Here is a 17,808-nt window from a genome sequence, read left to right as displayed (position 1 = left end):
AGGGTAATGGAATGACATTCGAAGTAAGATGCTGGGGAAGGCCTCTCTGAGAACCTAACAGCCAAGTAAAGCGTGTGACAGGCAGCAGCCATGTAGCTGTAGAAGATAGGAGCCCTCTCAAGAGAGGAAACAATAAGAGCAGCAGCCTTGAAGTGAAAGCCAGCCTCCAGTCCCTATTCTTTTTTTTTTTCTTTCTGGTTCCCTGTTAATAAACATCAAGAAGGCCAATATAGAGAGAGCTAGGGAATGGTTGTAGGACAATGAGAGCCTAAGAGAGAGCAAGGGAAGGGTCATAGGAGAAAAGGCCAGAGAAAACATGAAAGGGAAGACATGGTAGGGTACTGCTAAGACTTCAGATTTTACTCTTGAGTAAGATAATAGAAAGTGCAGAGGTAACTTCCAATAGGTTCACTCTGATTACCAAATCAATACCAGATTCAAGAGGAAGAAGAGTAAAAGTCAAAGGACTGGGAAGTAGCTTCATAGAAGAGCTTTTGCCTCACAAGGGCAAGGTTCTGCGTTTGATCCCCAGCACCTCTCCCCACACCCACAAAATAAAGAATACAAGCCAGGAAAATATTGCAATAATCAAGGCAAGGATGATATTGGCAGGGACTAGGATTGTATCAGTGGAGGTAGTGAGAAATGGTTTTATTATGGATCCATACTGAAGGCAGGACAACTGGATTTGCTGATTGTGTGATGCATGAGAATTGGAGAAAGAAAGAAATCAAGACTGGTTAAATAGTCTTTTGTGTTGGGGGAGGTTGAAGGGAATTGTCAAGAAGAAAGATAAAGAAAACTGGAGACGGGTTTTGAGAGGTAGATCAGGAGCTTATTATTGGCACAACACTTAAGTTTTAAGCACCTATTACACAACCAAGTGAAGATACATTTTTGGCTTAGCTGGTCTAGAATTCAGGGGAGAAGTTTAGGCTAGAGATATAAACATAGGAGTCATTATCATATAGGTGGTAATGAAAGGGATGAGGTCATCAAAGTTACAGTTTAATTAGAGAAGAAGTAAAAGATATCTGAGCCCACAGGCGTTCTGACATTAAAAATCTAGAGGATGAAATCCAGGAGGAAATCCAGGTGATGGGGGAAGGGAAAGTAGTTTTGCAAAGAGGAATGAAAGTAATTCACTTTGTCAAGAAGACAAAGACTAAAGGACATCCATTCGATTTTGCCAAAAGAGTCAACTTCTAGATGAGAGCCCTCTGGATGAGACCTTTTAGAGGAGACACAGAAGCTAACGCCTACTTGATTTTGAGTCAAGCGGAAAAGGTCAGATAATGTGATGTTAGGAAAATGAACCCTTAAATATGTATTTTAATGTTTTCGTTTCTTTCATGCATGTGTTTCTAACGCATTTATAAGATTATTTCTTTGTTGCTTTGTATGTCCCTCCCCCACAGTGTAACCCCCGCTTTCACTATATTTGATGTCAGTATAACATGTGGAGGAGATGGGGACAAACAAGTCGTTTAAGGATTCAGGTGGACCTGTTGCAACAATGAGAAGTACAAAATGTCATGTCAAAACCAGCTTTACAATGTCGGTGTGGGGCGGGGGAGGGGGGTATGATTGGGTGGGGGGGAGGGGGGAGGCTGGGAAGGGAGGTGAAGGGTAAACAAAGGGGGAGGCTGCAATGCTTGGTAAGAAATGTATGCATTATCCTGCCCATGTAATTGTAACCCCTCTGTACAGTATGTTCTCAAATAAAATAAAATAAAATAAAATAAAATAAAATAAATAAAAATGAAAGCAGAGATAGAGGGAAATTGAACACCATGAGTATCCTGTCAGGGACTCTGAGGACTTTCATTGTAAAAAGGAAACAAATGGATAAATTGGAATAGCAGAAGGAGGGAGTAGATTCAAGACAGAGTTGTTATGCCAATCGGTGCAACTCAGTAGAAACAGAAAATTGGGTGACACCAGAGTCAGAGAGACAGGCTGGGGTCTCCAACTATTTAAGGTGTAGTGGGATTTAGTCTTGGTTTATACCTCAGCAAGTGATTAAATGAGATAAGAACAACATGGCAAATATACCTATGACTAAGAAAGAAAACAGAAGAAAACTACTATGGAGACATATTTCCCTCTCTCTGCCCCATTCCTCACAAAACACACACACATACACATACACGTGCACACATATAGTATATATACATAATTTTAATTGTACAAATTATGTATACCACTACAAAAAGTCTAACTAGACATTAAGCATATATATACTTCGGCTACAATGGGCTCATACTGCTAAGTACTTTGAAAACAATTCTTCAACAGAAAAAAAAGAGACAACATTCTTTATTAGGGGCCAAATGATTAAACTGATTTAGTGACAAGTCCTACAACATTAAGAAACTGTTAAATCCAACTTGACACATTTCAGGGACAGTTACTGCCAGAATTCTGTCCTTTTCCTTTTGTCACACAGGGTCCCCAAAAAGGACTTAGTTTGAAATTCAGAAATAAATATAGTTATAAATTAGATATAGATCTACATATAATTAACTACTGTTTTTGAGCATCTCCATGGTGTCAGACTACTTGGCCCCATGACATTTCTTTATGAAGGAGATCTTTTTTTATCATTTTAAAGTGAGGTCCCATGACTATAAGTAATGAGCCTTTGTGGAAATCCCTGGGGCTCACTATTATAGAACACATGCAATGTGTGCCTTGAAAGACAAAGGTAACTTCAATTTGGATCCTGAAAGCCACATAAAACTTTTACAGTCCAGTCATGCTAGAGAAGACGTTAAAAGGCTGGTCTACATTATTGAACATTTGTAAAAGAGTAAGCCATTTATTTGGTTAATTAATCGTTAGTAGTCATTGAAGAGTTTTCAAATTTAGTTTATTTATGTTTCCTCTGTAAAATTGAGCGATATTATTTTCTTTTTGTAAAGACTTGTATCAGATAATTGTTTATCATTAAAGAATTCTACAGGGACATATTATGTAAAAAGGTAGATTATTCTTTGGTCCTTCTTATCTAAAATAAATGATTTTCCTTTGCAAGACCACTATTTAAGTATACATATTGGTTCGAAGGATGGGTGGAAGATGAACAGGTGAATAGTGAATGGAACAAAGATGAATGGATAACAGACAGATGATAAATAGATAGATCTTAATTCAGAGATTCCCCAAGGTCATTTAAAGAATGAGTAACAAACTTCAAAAAAGTGCTGAAATTTAAGTTCATTCTTCAAAAATAATGCAAAAAGAAATAAAAGAAAAGGAAAAACTTTGTTCAGGCTAGTTAGCTATTGTTAATTCACAATACTTCATTTTTTAATCTGTTCTAAAGTATTCAAGTCCAAATACTTTCTATAGGAAAACAACTTTTCATGCTAGCTCAGACACTCAAAAACAAAAACAGTGTAGGAACTTTTTTTTTTTTAACCAGTTCTGGGGCTTGAACTCAGGGCCTGGGCACTGTCCCTGAGCTTCTGCTAGCACTCTACCACTTGAGCCACAAGACCACTTCTGGCTTTTTGTGTGTATGTGGTACTGAGGAATTAAGCCCAGGGCTTCATGCATGGTAGGCAAGCACTCTACCACTAAGCCACATTCCCAGCCTTTAGGAACATTTTTACAAAAAGAAAGTGAATGTGTGTTTTAAGCTTAGTATCTACAGACATGTTGTCAAAGTCAGCTTCCTGTCTAGATTCAAAGGGTTTGATATTCTTAAGTATATCACAACTTGTTGGCATGACCCTGGCTATGAAACCACAGGCACATGGAAATTCACTTCATTATGTTTCACTGTCCTTGTGTATCTTTCTTTTTTTTTGGGGGGTCCAGTTGTGGGGCCTGAACTCTGGGCCTGGGCGCTGTCCCTCAGCTCTTCAGCTCAAGGCTAGCGCTCTACCACTTGAGCCACAGCGCCACTTCCAGCTTTTTTCTTTTTGCTTATGTGGTGCTGGGGAATCGAACCCAGGGCCTCAGGCATTGCAAGGCAAGTGCTCTGCCACTGAGCCATCCTCCCAGCCCCTCCTTGTGTATCTTTCAATCTCTGCCCACCAAAATGTTTTTAACTATTTTATTTCAGATATTCATTAATATGCCTGGGCATAGCAGAAACTCTTCTTTTTCTTTTCTTTATATTTTTTTTAGAAAAAAAAAATCTGTGGATACATAGGACTATATACAAAGGCCCCAAAAAATCAGATCATGCAAAATTTAGGAAAAGCTGGCTGAAATCTTTAATCTTCTAGTGAATTGCATCCTGCCAGCCAACTTCCTGATTTTGGTAATGCACATTAGGAGAAGCTGAGATGGATACAACTCCTTGTGACTCTGTAATCATTCTGAAACTATAAAAATTGAATATGTGTTTAAAACATTAAGTAAATGGGAACACAGGAGATGCTTGCTGTCAAAGATAAAGCCCTTGAAACATAACTCTGAAATGTTTCAAGTAAACAAAGTGGACTTTATGATTTAATATTTGGTTCAAACATGTGCCTCTATTTTTATACATTAATAAGTTCTAAAAATGCAGTTCCATATATACCTCAATTTCAGTAAATTTAATGGCTTTCTTCTCTGTGGGGTGTGTGTGTGTGTGTGTGTGTGTGTGTGTGTTTGTGTGTGTGTGTGTGTGTGTGTGACTTGAACCCAGGATCTGGGCACTGATCCTGAGCTTTTATGTTAAGGCTAGCACTCTACACTTGAGTCACCGCTTCACTTCTGGCTTTTGGTATTAAATTGGAGATAAGAGTCTCATAGACTTTCTTGTCCAGGCTGGCTTTGAGCCATGATTTTCAGATTTCAGCCTCCTGAGTAGCTAGTATTATAGACATGAGCTACCAGTATTTAACTAATCCAGTAGGAAGAAAGAAGGAAAGAGAGAGAGGGACAGAGAGAGAGAGAAGGAAGGAAGGAAAGAAGGAAGGAAGAAGGCAGGAAGGAAGGAAGAAAGAAAGAGAAAGAAAGAAAGAAAGAAAGAAAGAAAGAAAGAAAGAAAGAAAGAAAGAAAGAAAGAAAGAAAGAAAGAAAGAAAGAAAGAAAAGGAAGGAAGGAGGGAGGGAGGGAAGGAGAAGGGAGGGAAGGAGGAAGGGAGAGAGGGAGGAAATAAAGTATAGAAGCCCTCAGAGTTAGGAGTCCCAAGTAATGTGAAAGGAGAACACAAAGAATGTTGAAATTCCCACATGATCTCCCGTGTGATCTCATGGGAATCTGGAGTGAGTCCAGAAGAGATTCACCCCCATCCACTTGCAAAAAGCCAAAGTTCTGATGAGAATATTTCAAAAGAGAACTCAAATGGTTGTTGTTTTCAAGGTATTTGAGACAATTCCTTCAAGTACTTTTGGGGAAAAAAAAACATTTTTAAAGAAAAATGCATATTCACTCTGAGTTCTTGATTTCAAACAGTTATAACTGTACTGGGAGTCATTTCCATGAGCCAGGGAACCAGGAACGTATTTTATACATTCCAATGACTCTATTGTTACCAAGTGAGGATCAGAAACCGGAAAAGCAGCAAAATTGGAGAAAGTTGGAGAAGCAACAGAAATTAAATGGAGATGAGATATGCAGGATGAGAGCAATCTAGGGTTTGATAAAAATGAATTTTGTAGGATCTGGAAGATTCTGGAAAGTAATTCCTATGTTCCTTTTGATATGAGATTAGGAAGCTCCTGTTAATGCTACTGAGGAATAGAGTATCTGTTCTCTGATATTTCAAACAGAAATAGTCGTAAAAATTCCTATCAGTAAAGAGTCCGATTCTGGCAAGGACAATTCCCTGGTCTGCCACTGACTAGCCATGTGAATTAGGAAGTCTTTTAAAATAAGCTGAGTCTACCTCACATCATTTGTAAGAGGGAATTATAATAGTTAATATTTATTAGGGGTTACTGTGCTGCAAGCCCTCATCTGAATTCCTTGTGTGTATTGCCTTCACTGAATTTAACACCATTTCACAATATAAACAACAGTGTTTGCTGGAGTTCTGATACTTACTTTCACAGGAAATGCATGACTGAGAGGAATAAATGAGCTACAAAGTGTAGCTCAGCCCCCAGCTCCTTATGTCTGTATATTCTAGGTATTGAAGTAACCAGCCATTTCCTATTCTTCTGGGTTTTTAATATTAAAAAGTTTTCATGGTAGAGATATTGGTTCTGAGGCGGGAGGGGAGCACACTCTTCAGGAGACTCCATGTGAGGTTGGAAGTCTGCTATGGACATCTATGTATAAGCATCTTTACAGAGCTAGAACTGAACTCTTAATGTACATAATTACCACTTAACTCCTCAGACTCTATAAATTGGTTATAAAAATAACTACTCCCAAATGATGCCTATAAAAATGCATTATTTTCAAAATAATGGCGCCACATCGGTGAAGCACAATTATTGTTCTTTGGGGGCTCTAGTTATGAGGATCAACTTCTTTATTTGCATAGTGACTGATGTGAGACTTAGCTCTGAGTTCAAAAAGTAACCCTGAGCTCAGCTCTACCATGATCCTAAACCTGCTTGCCCCAAAGATAAGAGTTTTTGTACTGCAGAAGTAGAGTTTCTTTGGAATTCACTTGGTCCAAAATTCTTCCTCCTTTCTCCTCAACAGGTCTTTACCTGGAGCATCACCTGGGAAGCACAGACTTCCACAAAACACTTGAACTTCAGCATAGTCTTTAGCTGTACCCGTTACAAAGCCTTGATTGTATGCTACATGCCAAAACTTATACAGAAATCTGCTTTCTTCTGGATATAAGCTACTTTCACAAGAAAGTAGAGGATCTACGTAGCTCAGGGAACTCTTTTAGTCCCTCCTAACTTCACATCAATGAAACTATATAAATATATATATATATATATACATACATATATACATATATACACATATGTATATATATATATATGTCTTCTGAATAGAAAGTAAGAATACATGTAGCAAACTGTACCATTCCTAAAAGTTTCACTTAGCCCTGAATAAAATCTCTTGATATTTTATTGTGGGAAATGATCTTTATGTGGAGCTACTCCTTTTTGTCTTGTCCAAATCCCTCATTATAACTAAAGAGAAAGGGAGGCCCCCTCTTTCCATAGAAGGATTTTCAATTCTGGATATTCTTAGTAATTTCTATTCTCCCCCAGTCTTCAACAATATATGAGCTGGCTACCCACAGCATGTTCTAATAACCAGTAAATAGAAGTGAAATTAATATCCTCAATAAACATGAAATTAGTTGTGTTCATTAGATCACAGATTACAAAGCATTAGGGATGCTTAGCCAGGAAATGGTCTTCTCTGAATTTTAATCCTTTTGAAGAATGTGTGACAGGCTAAAACCTCCAGGCAAAAAACCGTTGCCTGACTGATATTAACCCTTCCTTCCCTTTCATCCTACAGCATACCACTACTCTAGCATCAGATGTCTGGAAAATCATGTTAGCTCATTTTTTCTGCGACATATGGAATTATATACCCCAAGAGGTCTGAAATCAATACTGCATGCTTATTTATATCTTACTAGCTCTCAGCTCACAAGACTTCTATTACGTTCTAATTACCATGAAAAATCATTTCATGAATTTTTTTCTCAGTGACTGTGACTGAGTTTTATATTTTGGTTTTGTTTCCTGGTCCTGAGGTTTGAACTCAGGGCCTGAGCACTGTCCCTGAGCATCTTTGAGCTCAAGATTAGCACTCTACCACTTGAGCCACAGTGCCACTTCTGGCCTTTTCTGAGTAGTTTTATTGAAGATAAATGTCTCATGGATTTTCCTGCCCAGATTGGCTTTGAACCACAATCCTCAGAACTCAGCCTCCTGAGTAGCTAGGATTACATGTGTGAGCCTCTGGCACCCAGCTGTGACTACATATTGAAGGAGACATTCTGTTGTGTTTTTCTCATCACATCTAATCCTATAAGAACTCTTTAACATGGACGTAGTGGTGCACACCAATAATCCCAGCAAGCAGGATGTGGAAACAGGAAAATCTGGAGTTCCAGAACAGCCGGGGCTATAATGAGATTCTGTTTTAAAAAAAGAAATCTTTAAAGAACTTCTTGGATCTTCAAATATGAAAAACCTTTATATTACAATGAATAAAAATTATAATTACTATACTAAATATACCTGAAATCATTTATGAAAATCACATTTCATTAATCATCTAATTTTTGGGCTTATGAGACCTAAAGCAGGAAATGTTCCCCTGTGTTCTTAATCTTTTGGGAAATCTAATGAAAGAGAATAACACACTAGGAAAAAACAAAACCGCCTACTACAGGCCACCTCTTTCAAATAAGGTCCCATAAATTAAGACTTGGCCAGAGTCACAGCAAAGTTTCTTGGATCCAAGTGTGAACTGAACCCTAGGTCCTTGAATTTCTCCTCTACACCAGGCAGTACTCCAAGATCTTTTATGCATATTTGTTATGAAATCCTACAATGTAGCGATTGTTTCCTCACATTAAGAAGGTACTCAATTCAAAGGGATTAAGTCATTTTCTCTAATTCCCATAGATAGTACAACATCAGAACCAAGATTAAACCCTTGTATATTCCAACTCCAAACAAAAAGAATTGCATTCAACTGCCTCTTCTTGGTTCTTAGACATTAAAATATAATCAGTCTAAAATTAGTTATCTCACTGGATATGATTGATTTATCTGTGAGAAATAAATAAACCAATCAGAATTTAAGCATGGGAAGTGATGACGAGGTCTGACCTTGAGTGACATTGCAGTAAACCCCCCAGATTTCCAAGTACCACACACCAGACTTCCTTTGGATCCATAACCCAGTGAAGATAGTAATAAATGCCTCTGTACTATTTCTGGATGAACAATAAACTTCACAGAAAAGTCTAAATCTCATTTCCTATACACCTGACCTCCTCTATACTGCAAAGAGCAGTATGTGTTGGCTCTAACATTATGAATAATAAATTAGATTCTTCAATCCAATGGGAATCACCACAGAATCACACCATCAGGAAAAACAGAGGTCTCATCATTGAGTTCATTTCCTGAATGCTGCTGGGGCTTTTGGAGCTGCCTAGGGAAAACAGATAGAACCCAGAGAAGGTCATCCAAGTAACTTTCTGACAAAAAAATAAGTAAATAAATAATGCCCATAGATAATTGGTTTGGTGTGGACTGCACTTTGAATTTTAAAAGCCAATGTAAAATGGCCAGTTGTTTATCTCTCTGTATTCCAAGAGGAAGATCAAAAGGAAGCTTATCTGGATTGGAGAGAGTTTATTTCCATCCCAGAACAAAAGGCAAAAGATAGTGCAGTCTTTTCCTTTTCTTGGAATTCCTGGGCTTTCCACTCCCTTTCCTGATTGGCAATAATATCCTGACCATCAATCTATGTATTTTTAAGCACAAAAATCAATTTCTGGAACATGACTCCTTTAATTCACACAGAAAAAATGGAAATAGCATGAAGTTGCTATCAAGGGTAAAAGAGATTTCCAATGCCCTGTTTGACTTTCCTTTCCACTACCTGACATTTTGATCAACTGAGGGGCATCTTGGACAGGAGCTAGAAGCAACCCTAGAGCTAATAATTTCATCTAGAAATATCACTAGCCCTTACATAATTAAAATTTGAAAAACTCATCCAATGTTCCAATTCATACACATCTTAAGTAAGAAGTCATTGTAATCTGAAGATCACCTATGTTGCTTTGTTTATTGAGAAAAAGTTTTAAAGATACATATTTGTATCTCAGAAATAGTTTCATAAGAAAGAGAAAGATGTGTGAAAATAGAACACCCTATAACTTGAGGAGATTGCTAGGATTGGGGGAAGTAGGGGAGAAGAATGGAAGGGGAGACATTAATCAATATGCATTATACTTATAAACTACCTTGCTGAACTGAAGCCCCTTTGTACAACAACTTAACTATAAAAAGAGACAGAAAAATAAATATTAGAGAATGAGTAGACCATGGAAATATTACTAGAGATATTGGCACTATGGCTCCAAGATCCATAGGAACCAACCTCTAGCCTAATACTATCGAAAGCTTAAATCTCCCTTATAACACAAAAATGAAGAGAAAGTAGATTTGTTAGTTAAAAAGAAAAAAATAAATCCTTAAGTATACTAAGTAAATGTATCATCATAGAAAATTAAATTGTCCTGTTGAGTTGTTCTAGCAGTGCTTGGCTCTTGTTTAAATCATGATTTAGGGAAATGACAAATATAAGTTATACTTTCCAGTCAAAGTAACTTGTGGCTAAAATGTTCTCTGCTGTTGAGGCCAATTTCAGAACATATTACTGGGCTAAATTGATACTATTATCAATTTAGTGATTATGTGACTCCTCTAGGAGTTAATGGCAATCATTATTAGAAATTTATTTTTAGAGCTATCCTGGTAACATCACCCGTAGCAAATATAAAGCAATGGTGGTCTTAGGATTTCTACCCAAATTTCAAGGAACTTCAATGAACACACAAACAGCTACAAATAGCAGCTTAGCCACCCACTAGATAAAATACGTCTTCCCCCTCTGAAAAGCCATTCACTTTTAATCCATAATCTCAGGCAAACAAAAGTAAAGACTTCAATTAAAACTAGGAGATGCTATGGTCCAGGTCAAATTTACAATTCTGTATATTCAGAGTCTCTTACTAAATAACCTTCAAATCCCTAATCTAAAGGTTAAATCTTGGGCCTTTCAGGAAATGTCTTGACCAATTAGACTTAAGAGCATAGGAAATGTTAAGACAAAAGGAGGATTTATCAGTCACCTTTGGTTGGCTTTTGTACCTGTTACCCTGTTAGCCAGCTTTCTAACTATTTTCTGGATTATCTTCTTGCCGAATGTTTACCCAAGAACATACACAGAGTTCTTCCACTAGGAAAGATCTTTTGTTCATTTCCTCTCATCCTACAGTTGAGCTCCCATAGAGCCTTCCTCTTATTCATTCAGACTTCAATCCATTTTCTGGGTTGTGTGGGCCTTTGAAAGGAGATGAACTGGACAAAATTTCTCCAATTCTTCTTCCTTTGTTTTCATCAAATTGGAGTGGGTTCACATTTCCAGGAGCCCTGCCCCCCTTGTTCTGCCAGGTCTTGCCAGTGGCCTCTGAAGTCACCTGCCAGGCCCACCTGGGTCCCATCTTCTGCAATCTGTCCCTCCACAGTGTGAGATGGAGTGTCTTAGAAGGATTTTAAATATCAATATACATAATCAAAGAGATCCTGGGGAAAAATGACTCAGCAGTTTAAATAAATTGGCCCATTAAACCAGTTTTAGTATGATGACTTAAAGAGCAAAGCATTTAGACACATGGACGCTAGTTTATCATTTATAGTCTTGAGGAAAAGTAGAGAAGGCCTGGATACAAGCAATGTCAGATGCAATGGGAGAGCCATGCAGAATGGAATGAATGGCTGAGTTCAATAACTCATCATCAACTTAGAAAAGACAGTAATGTAAAGGAATAAGTGGTCAAAAAAATGCTGGGATCTCAAACCTATGAATTTGGTTGGCTCCATGACAAAAAGGATATATAGAAACAAAAGAGGTCTTTAGGCCATTTAACACTAAGACACTGAAATGAAACCCTTTTCCAGTGCTACTTTTAAGGATTTAGCCTTGACGTATTAGTGACCTAGCATTGGATTATACCACTAGGGGGAGGAATAACTGTGGAGTTGAACTCCTTCCTGGGTTTGCCTTCTTGGACTCATCTAGCCCTCTAAGGGACATGAGCTAGAGAGCCACTATGTAAGTGTGTGCTCAAGGAAAGTGGACCCATTCAGTCCACTCATAGCAATCCCACAAGACTAAGTGAAAAGAATATTTGCCACTTCTGTGTGGTCAGCCCATTTCGCCAGAGTTGGGGAATACAAGAAGGTATAGAGGCCACTGTTTTCATTGGAACTTAACTACTTTAGCAATCCACTTTAGTAAGTGTTGGTAAAGCAGAAGTTGTTTAAAGGTTCAAGGATCTTGGCCAGATCTCTTTTTCCAAAAGAGCCATGGCAAACAGAAACCTTGGCCATGTATACACCTTCATCTCTGACAGGTTGTGAGATTTCAGCAGGACATACAAGGAAAGACCACTAGTGGGTTGTTGAAACTCAGGACTGAGAAACTTTGAGACAAGGTCAAATACATCTGCAAATACAGAAATGCTGCTACTCTTCCAATGTGACATGCAGCAAACCACTTCAAGTTTTTTGCCTGCTAATTTTTGCCTTACTAATCCATCCTGCTTATCTTTGTTCTATCTATTTCTTTCATAAATTTAACATCTTGAATCCCGATGGGACTACAGTACAGTCTAGCTAGATCTGCAATTAGTTGCTAGATCTAGCAACTAATAATACCAACATCTAGAGAAATTTGAATTCTAAATTAAAAGTGTGTTTTTAAGTCCAAACTAAATGTGTTATTAAAAAATTATTTGATGTGTATTTAAGATTTAAATGTTGCTAGGCATTTTGCATTGTATCTGGCAATGTTAGTATAGAAAGAAAACAACTGAAAACCACTCACAGATCCATCTGAATAAATTCTCCAGTCTCCTTGATCCTGAGGGTACTCTACTAATCTTCCATCTGTGACTTCATGGCTGTCTGTGACTGTGTTCTTACACCTCTATAATACAGAAAAAAACCACCAGAAACTGAAAACTCACCAGAGATTGAAAATCTCCAGACTCACTGTGTCAAATCAGATTTCATTTCATCACTACCACAGTTGTGTGAACCTAATAGAGTTTCAGGCTCTTCCACTGAATTATCCAAGCAAACAAACTTCAGTCTTAGTCAACAGTTTCCAGATAGAATATATGCAGAAGTTCTGAAAGGAGGACTAAAGGAGAATTATAGAGATAGAAAGGTCTGTCTCCTGATGGAAAAATATGAATATCTCAGCAGGTTTAAGCTTTGCTACCTCTATAGAGATTAATTTTATCAATCAAGTATGTAAGCCACAGGAAGATTTCAGGCACATTGCTCTATAGCAGCCCAAATGTCTTGAATGAATTAAATGTAATCTCTCCATTTTGGACCATGAGCATCATCTTGATCTCACTGGCTTCTTGTCCTCAGACAGCCTCCTGAGTGCTAGCTATCCCACCTACCCTCTGCATAACTACTCTCAGACTCTTCTCACTCTATCCCAAGCCCATAGGGACAGAGCCATCCAGACTAGTACTAGTTGATCCAGCTGAATTATTAGTCCCTCTTCCTGCCACTCCTCCTCCCTCTCAGTGTCTGGCAGCCCTGGCATAACAAAAGTCCCACTAACCTCCAAAAGCATTTATTGGTCCCAGGAACTTTCTGAAAGACCTTTTAGACAGTATCAAATAGTTGATTATATTCCTTTCTCCTAAATTTGATCGCCTAACATACAGTTCACCAAATAGTCTAGTGCTAGATGCATACAAAATATATTATGACTATATGGACTAAAAGTTCGTGTTACATTGCAATTTTAAATTAGGTTAAAAAGTGTGATTATGTTATAGGAGGAGGGAGGCTAGCTGACTGACCTATGCAACAACTATGCAACAGAGATATAGATGCAACCATCCATGTAGTACCAAAAACTGTTATAAAATTTAATATGTTTTGAGATCAATTTTGTATTTTATTCATCCTAAAGTCTCCACATATATGGAAATAACAGTGTCTGTATTTCAATGAACTATTTTACCTTTCCACCTATAAATGAGTATTGATTTATGGGCCTTTTACAAGAAGCACAAGGCTCTGGATATAGCATCCAGTCTGCAGGTTAGCAGCACTGCACTGCTCTGCATTTCTGTCACACCTGGAAAGGATTCCCACTAGTGAGAGCATTCCCTAAGGGATGTGATCAGAATACATAACCAGTCCCTCTCAAGAGCAAGGCACAGAAGTATGAATGAGGACCAGAATCAGGGACGAGGCAACTACAAGATGCCAAAAGTAGGTGTAGCAATTCAGGCATGAGCCTAGGCAGAAAGAGAGACCCTATCCTAAAAAATCCCCATTGAGAAACAGGGCTTGGGGTGTGGCTTAGGGGTAGTATGACAGCCTAGCAAGCCTGAAGCCTAGAGTTCAAACCCCAGTACGCCCCAAAACAAACAAGCAAACAATGGAAAAGCATCAGGGACTAGAACTAACCTCTGAAAAGGCCCCACAGATGAGGCTACAAGACCACCATAAATCACCTCCATTCAAAACTACACCAGGCTAGCATGTTCAATAAATGTTTCATCCAGATGTCTCTGCTGCTCCATGTACACAAAGGCAGTATCTTTGAGTGAGGAAGGAGATTGGTTTGAATTAGGTGTTTGATTTGGTTTGGTTTTGGGAGATAGGGCACTGGGGCTTAAAATCAGGTCCTGGCTGCTATCTCTTAGCTTTTTCACTCAAGGCTAGTGTTCTGCCACTTGAGGACCCGCAGGTCCACTTCCATCTTTTTGATGGTTAGTTGGTGATAAGAATCTCATGAACTTTCCTTCCCAAGCTGGCTTTGAACTTCCATCATAAGTATCAGCCTCCTGAGTAGCTAAGATTAAAGGTATGAGCTACCAGCACCTGGCTTAAGAATAACATCCTGAATCCATCATGATCACCACTTTATCATCACACAGCAATTTCACACACACATACACACACAAACACACACACACACACACACACACACGTTGTAAGGTGTGATAATCAATATCTGCTCCTCTTTTTCCAGCTAACCCCCAGTGAAAACCCTCTCTTCTGACAGAGAGTGAGTGTGCATTAAGCTGCCCGTGGTTTCAAAACCAATGCCAAGTCAGAGACAGAGAGGAAAGAAGAAAGAAAGTAAGGAGGCATCCCGGAGGTCAGGAAAAAAAATGGAGATAAGACAGGATTGCCCAGAATTTCAGCTGCCAAATCCAAGAGGGAAGCACCCCCAGAACCCCATGTAGAGATGATGAAAAACATTTCAAGGTTTCAAATCAAGTTAGGACAAGTACCGCAGTACTTTCTGACTCAAAGAGTATTCAGTCTACTCATCATAGTCATTCTTTATGACTCAAAGGTTTATGGCTTCAAGCTAGCATTACAATGTTTGTGATGTTCCACCTTCATTTTGGGGGTAGGTTTTCACTCCTCTTTCCTTTCTTCCTTTTTACTATTAGCTCTTCACACAGCGATTGGGAAAACAATTCAAGGGCTATGCACCAATGAACCCATTAGGGGTTATGGAGCAAGAAGCCCTTTGCCACATACTTGCTGGGGAAGATGGTGAACATGTATGGGATCTGTTCCATAGGACTCACGCCAGCTCACCCAGGAAAATTATTAGATGATGGGGCATGGGGGTGTGGGGAGGAAAGCCCCTGTCTGGGTTTATAATTGAGGCAATACACCCATAGGTTGCACAATAAATAAACAAAAGAGGGGTGTTGAATGAGGTAGAGCCTCCAGCAAGGGAGAGAGTTCTTGGCTTCATGTTGGGGCACAGAGCAAAGAGAACTAAGTCCTTTATCCACCCAGCAAAGAACCTGGAAGCAATTATGTGTAGTCACCTTGCAATCCTTTAATGAAGGGCAGCACCCTGTCATCATTGAAGTGACCCAGTCCTGGTCCTATGGGCTGGCTAGCACCGCAGCCAAACAAGGAGATAGCATGAAATGCCCAGCTCCTTCCCGTGGTAGATTTACTTAGGAGATTTTGTCCTTTGATGGGAACTGTGAGCTCAAAACTTCAGGGAGTGAAAATGCCTCTTACAGTTTCTTGGGTTCCTGCCATAGTACTGGTATTTGATTTAGGAGGGAAGTCAGCCCCATATGGGTTGATAACAAAACACTCTCCACTTTGGAATCATTGAACGGAATTCTAATCTGAAGCCAAAAAAATCCTATCTCTGCCAGCTTCGCTAATTACATAAATTACCTCTCTAGATTCTGCAGCTGTTTGTATGGATGTAGCTCTGGTTCCCAGAGTGCCACCAATCAACACAGGGGTCAGGCACTTGTGCCTGATCTGCTATTCAGACATTTCACTTAGGCCTGTCGTCCTATTTCTGTTGGGTTCTTCTGGCAGCCTGAGCTATTGAACTCTTTCATAACATGAAGCCAAATCGCTGTCCTATGATAAAGATTATCCAAAGAAATGAGAGAAAGACAGAGTGTGTATGTGTTTTCCTTATAAATAATAATATAATAACTGGGAGCCAGTGGCTCATGCTTGTAATCCTGACTACTCAGGAGGCTAGAATCTGAGGATGAGTTTCACAGGCAGCCCAAGCAGATAAGTCTTACCTTCAGCTGGCTAGAAAAAATCCAAAAATGAAGCTATAGCTCAAATGTCCTTTGAGCAAAAATGTTAAGGGACTAGGCCCAGCCCAACCCCTTCTGGAGTTCAAGCTCCAGAACAAAACAGAAGAAGAATAATTATAATAATAAAGATAAAAAACATTCTTGAGAATCTTACTGAAAGAAAAACAATTCTGAAGCTATATTCCCCTTTCTTTCAGATGTCTCAGTGTTCATTATGGAAAAGTGACCAAACTTCACAGACATTCCCACTCCCAAAATCCTATTTGACTTGGAGAAGGACCGTTAGAAATTATGGGATATATTTCTCCTCTTCTCTCTCTCAGAGTCTAACATCCCTTCCATGACCACTTTCACTGAGAATAAAGAAGTGGGCAAAGTTACTGTTGAATACCTTGTATTTTCCCCCCAGTGTACAAATTAGTTCTGCACAACTGTTTCTAAATTAAATTGAAAACAGGTCACTCCCAAGTAGAAGAAATGCATTGTGGCAAACTGCTTCTTTTGTTTACTACATTCTTTTTAATGGAAAGAAGAACAAGTTTAACTAAATGTGGCATACTGCATTTAACAAAACTAGACTTCCAATTTACCACTTCTCTATGTTGTGGGGTAGTTGTATGGGGACACTAGAGACTTACTATGATTAAAACTATAAAGGACTTTTCTTTCTGACATGCAGATGAACCAATAAAAATGTGACCTTTTGGCATGTACATATGTATATAAAAAAGATATCTTGACTTTCTTTCAGTGAAATATTTGAAGGCTTTAGAATGTTAAACAAAGCCCAGCTGGATTGTCTGCGCAAGTTCCAAACTCTGAACTGTTCCCATGATATCTAGTTTCAAAGAATTCTACTTCTGTAAACTAGTGAGTGAACTAACCGCATGGCTATAAAAACTTTTAAAACTTTTATTTTCTTTAAAAAGCATTATGTGTGTTTTTTTTTCATGTGTGTGGGGAGAAATAGAAATTGGTTTGGTTGAAAAGAAATATAACTGTGAATACAAACACAATAAAAATTATCAAAGTTAATTATCCATTTGGGGTATGAAAATTATGCCAATGATCTCCAAGAACATGCTTTTAGATCAAATACAAATATAAATCCTATTCTTGAGCCCAAGATAGAGTTATTGAGAATTTCCAGATTACCAGTGCCCTAACTGTGAACTTACTACTTTGAAAGGGACAGACACTTTGACTCTTCTGCATTCATCTTCTTAGTTTGAACCCAGTTAGCCAACCCAATAAATAGCCACATGATGAATACTGATGCATTGTTTTTGTTTTACATGTCAAATTACATTTTCGGTGGTTTTGTTGTTATTGTTGTTGTTTGTTTGTTTTGCTAGCCCTGAGACTTGAACTCAGGGCCTGGGCACTATACCTGAGCCTTTGTGCTCCATTACCTGAGCTACAAACTCCATTTCTGACTTTTTGATGCTTAGTTGGAGACAAGGGTCTCATGGACTTTCCTGCCAGGTCTGGTTTCAAACCAGAAATGTCAGATCTCAGCCTCCTGAGTAGTTAGGATTACAGAG

The 17,808-nt window shown here is 38.6% G+C and overlaps 1 protein-coding gene across 4 annotated transcripts in view; it reads left to right on the top strand.

The window, feature by feature from the left end:
- The window catches only part of Dlc1 (DLC1 Rho GTPase activating protein), a 436,178-nt gene that overhangs the window by 355,333 nt on the left and 63,037 nt on the right, over positions 1–17,808 (top strand). Inside the window, exon 6 of one of the 4 annotated variants that reach the window (XM_070016288.1) lies at positions 6,598–6,806. The exons of the other annotated variants lie outside the window; for them this stretch is intronic. Coding sequence (XP_069872389.1) covers positions 6,598–6,668 — 71 coding nt within the window. The 3' untranslated portion in view covers positions 6,669–6,806. Of the gene's footprint in view, positions 1–6,597; positions 6,807–17,808 lie in introns of those variants that run through there. 4 annotated transcript variants of the gene reach the window in all.

The sequence above is a fragment of the Dipodomys merriami genome, unplaced genomic scaffold (genome assembly GCF_024711535.1).
Source record: "Dipodomys merriami isolate MVZ:Mamm:240054 unplaced genomic scaffold, mDipMer1.0.p SCAF_12, whole genome shotgun sequence".
In the NCBI taxonomy this organism is placed as follows: domain Eukaryota; kingdom Metazoa; phylum Chordata; class Mammalia; order Rodentia; family Heteromyidae; genus Dipodomys; species Dipodomys merriami.
Note: the sequence above shows the minus strand (reverse complement) of the source record. Positions and strands in the feature narration are given on the sequence as shown.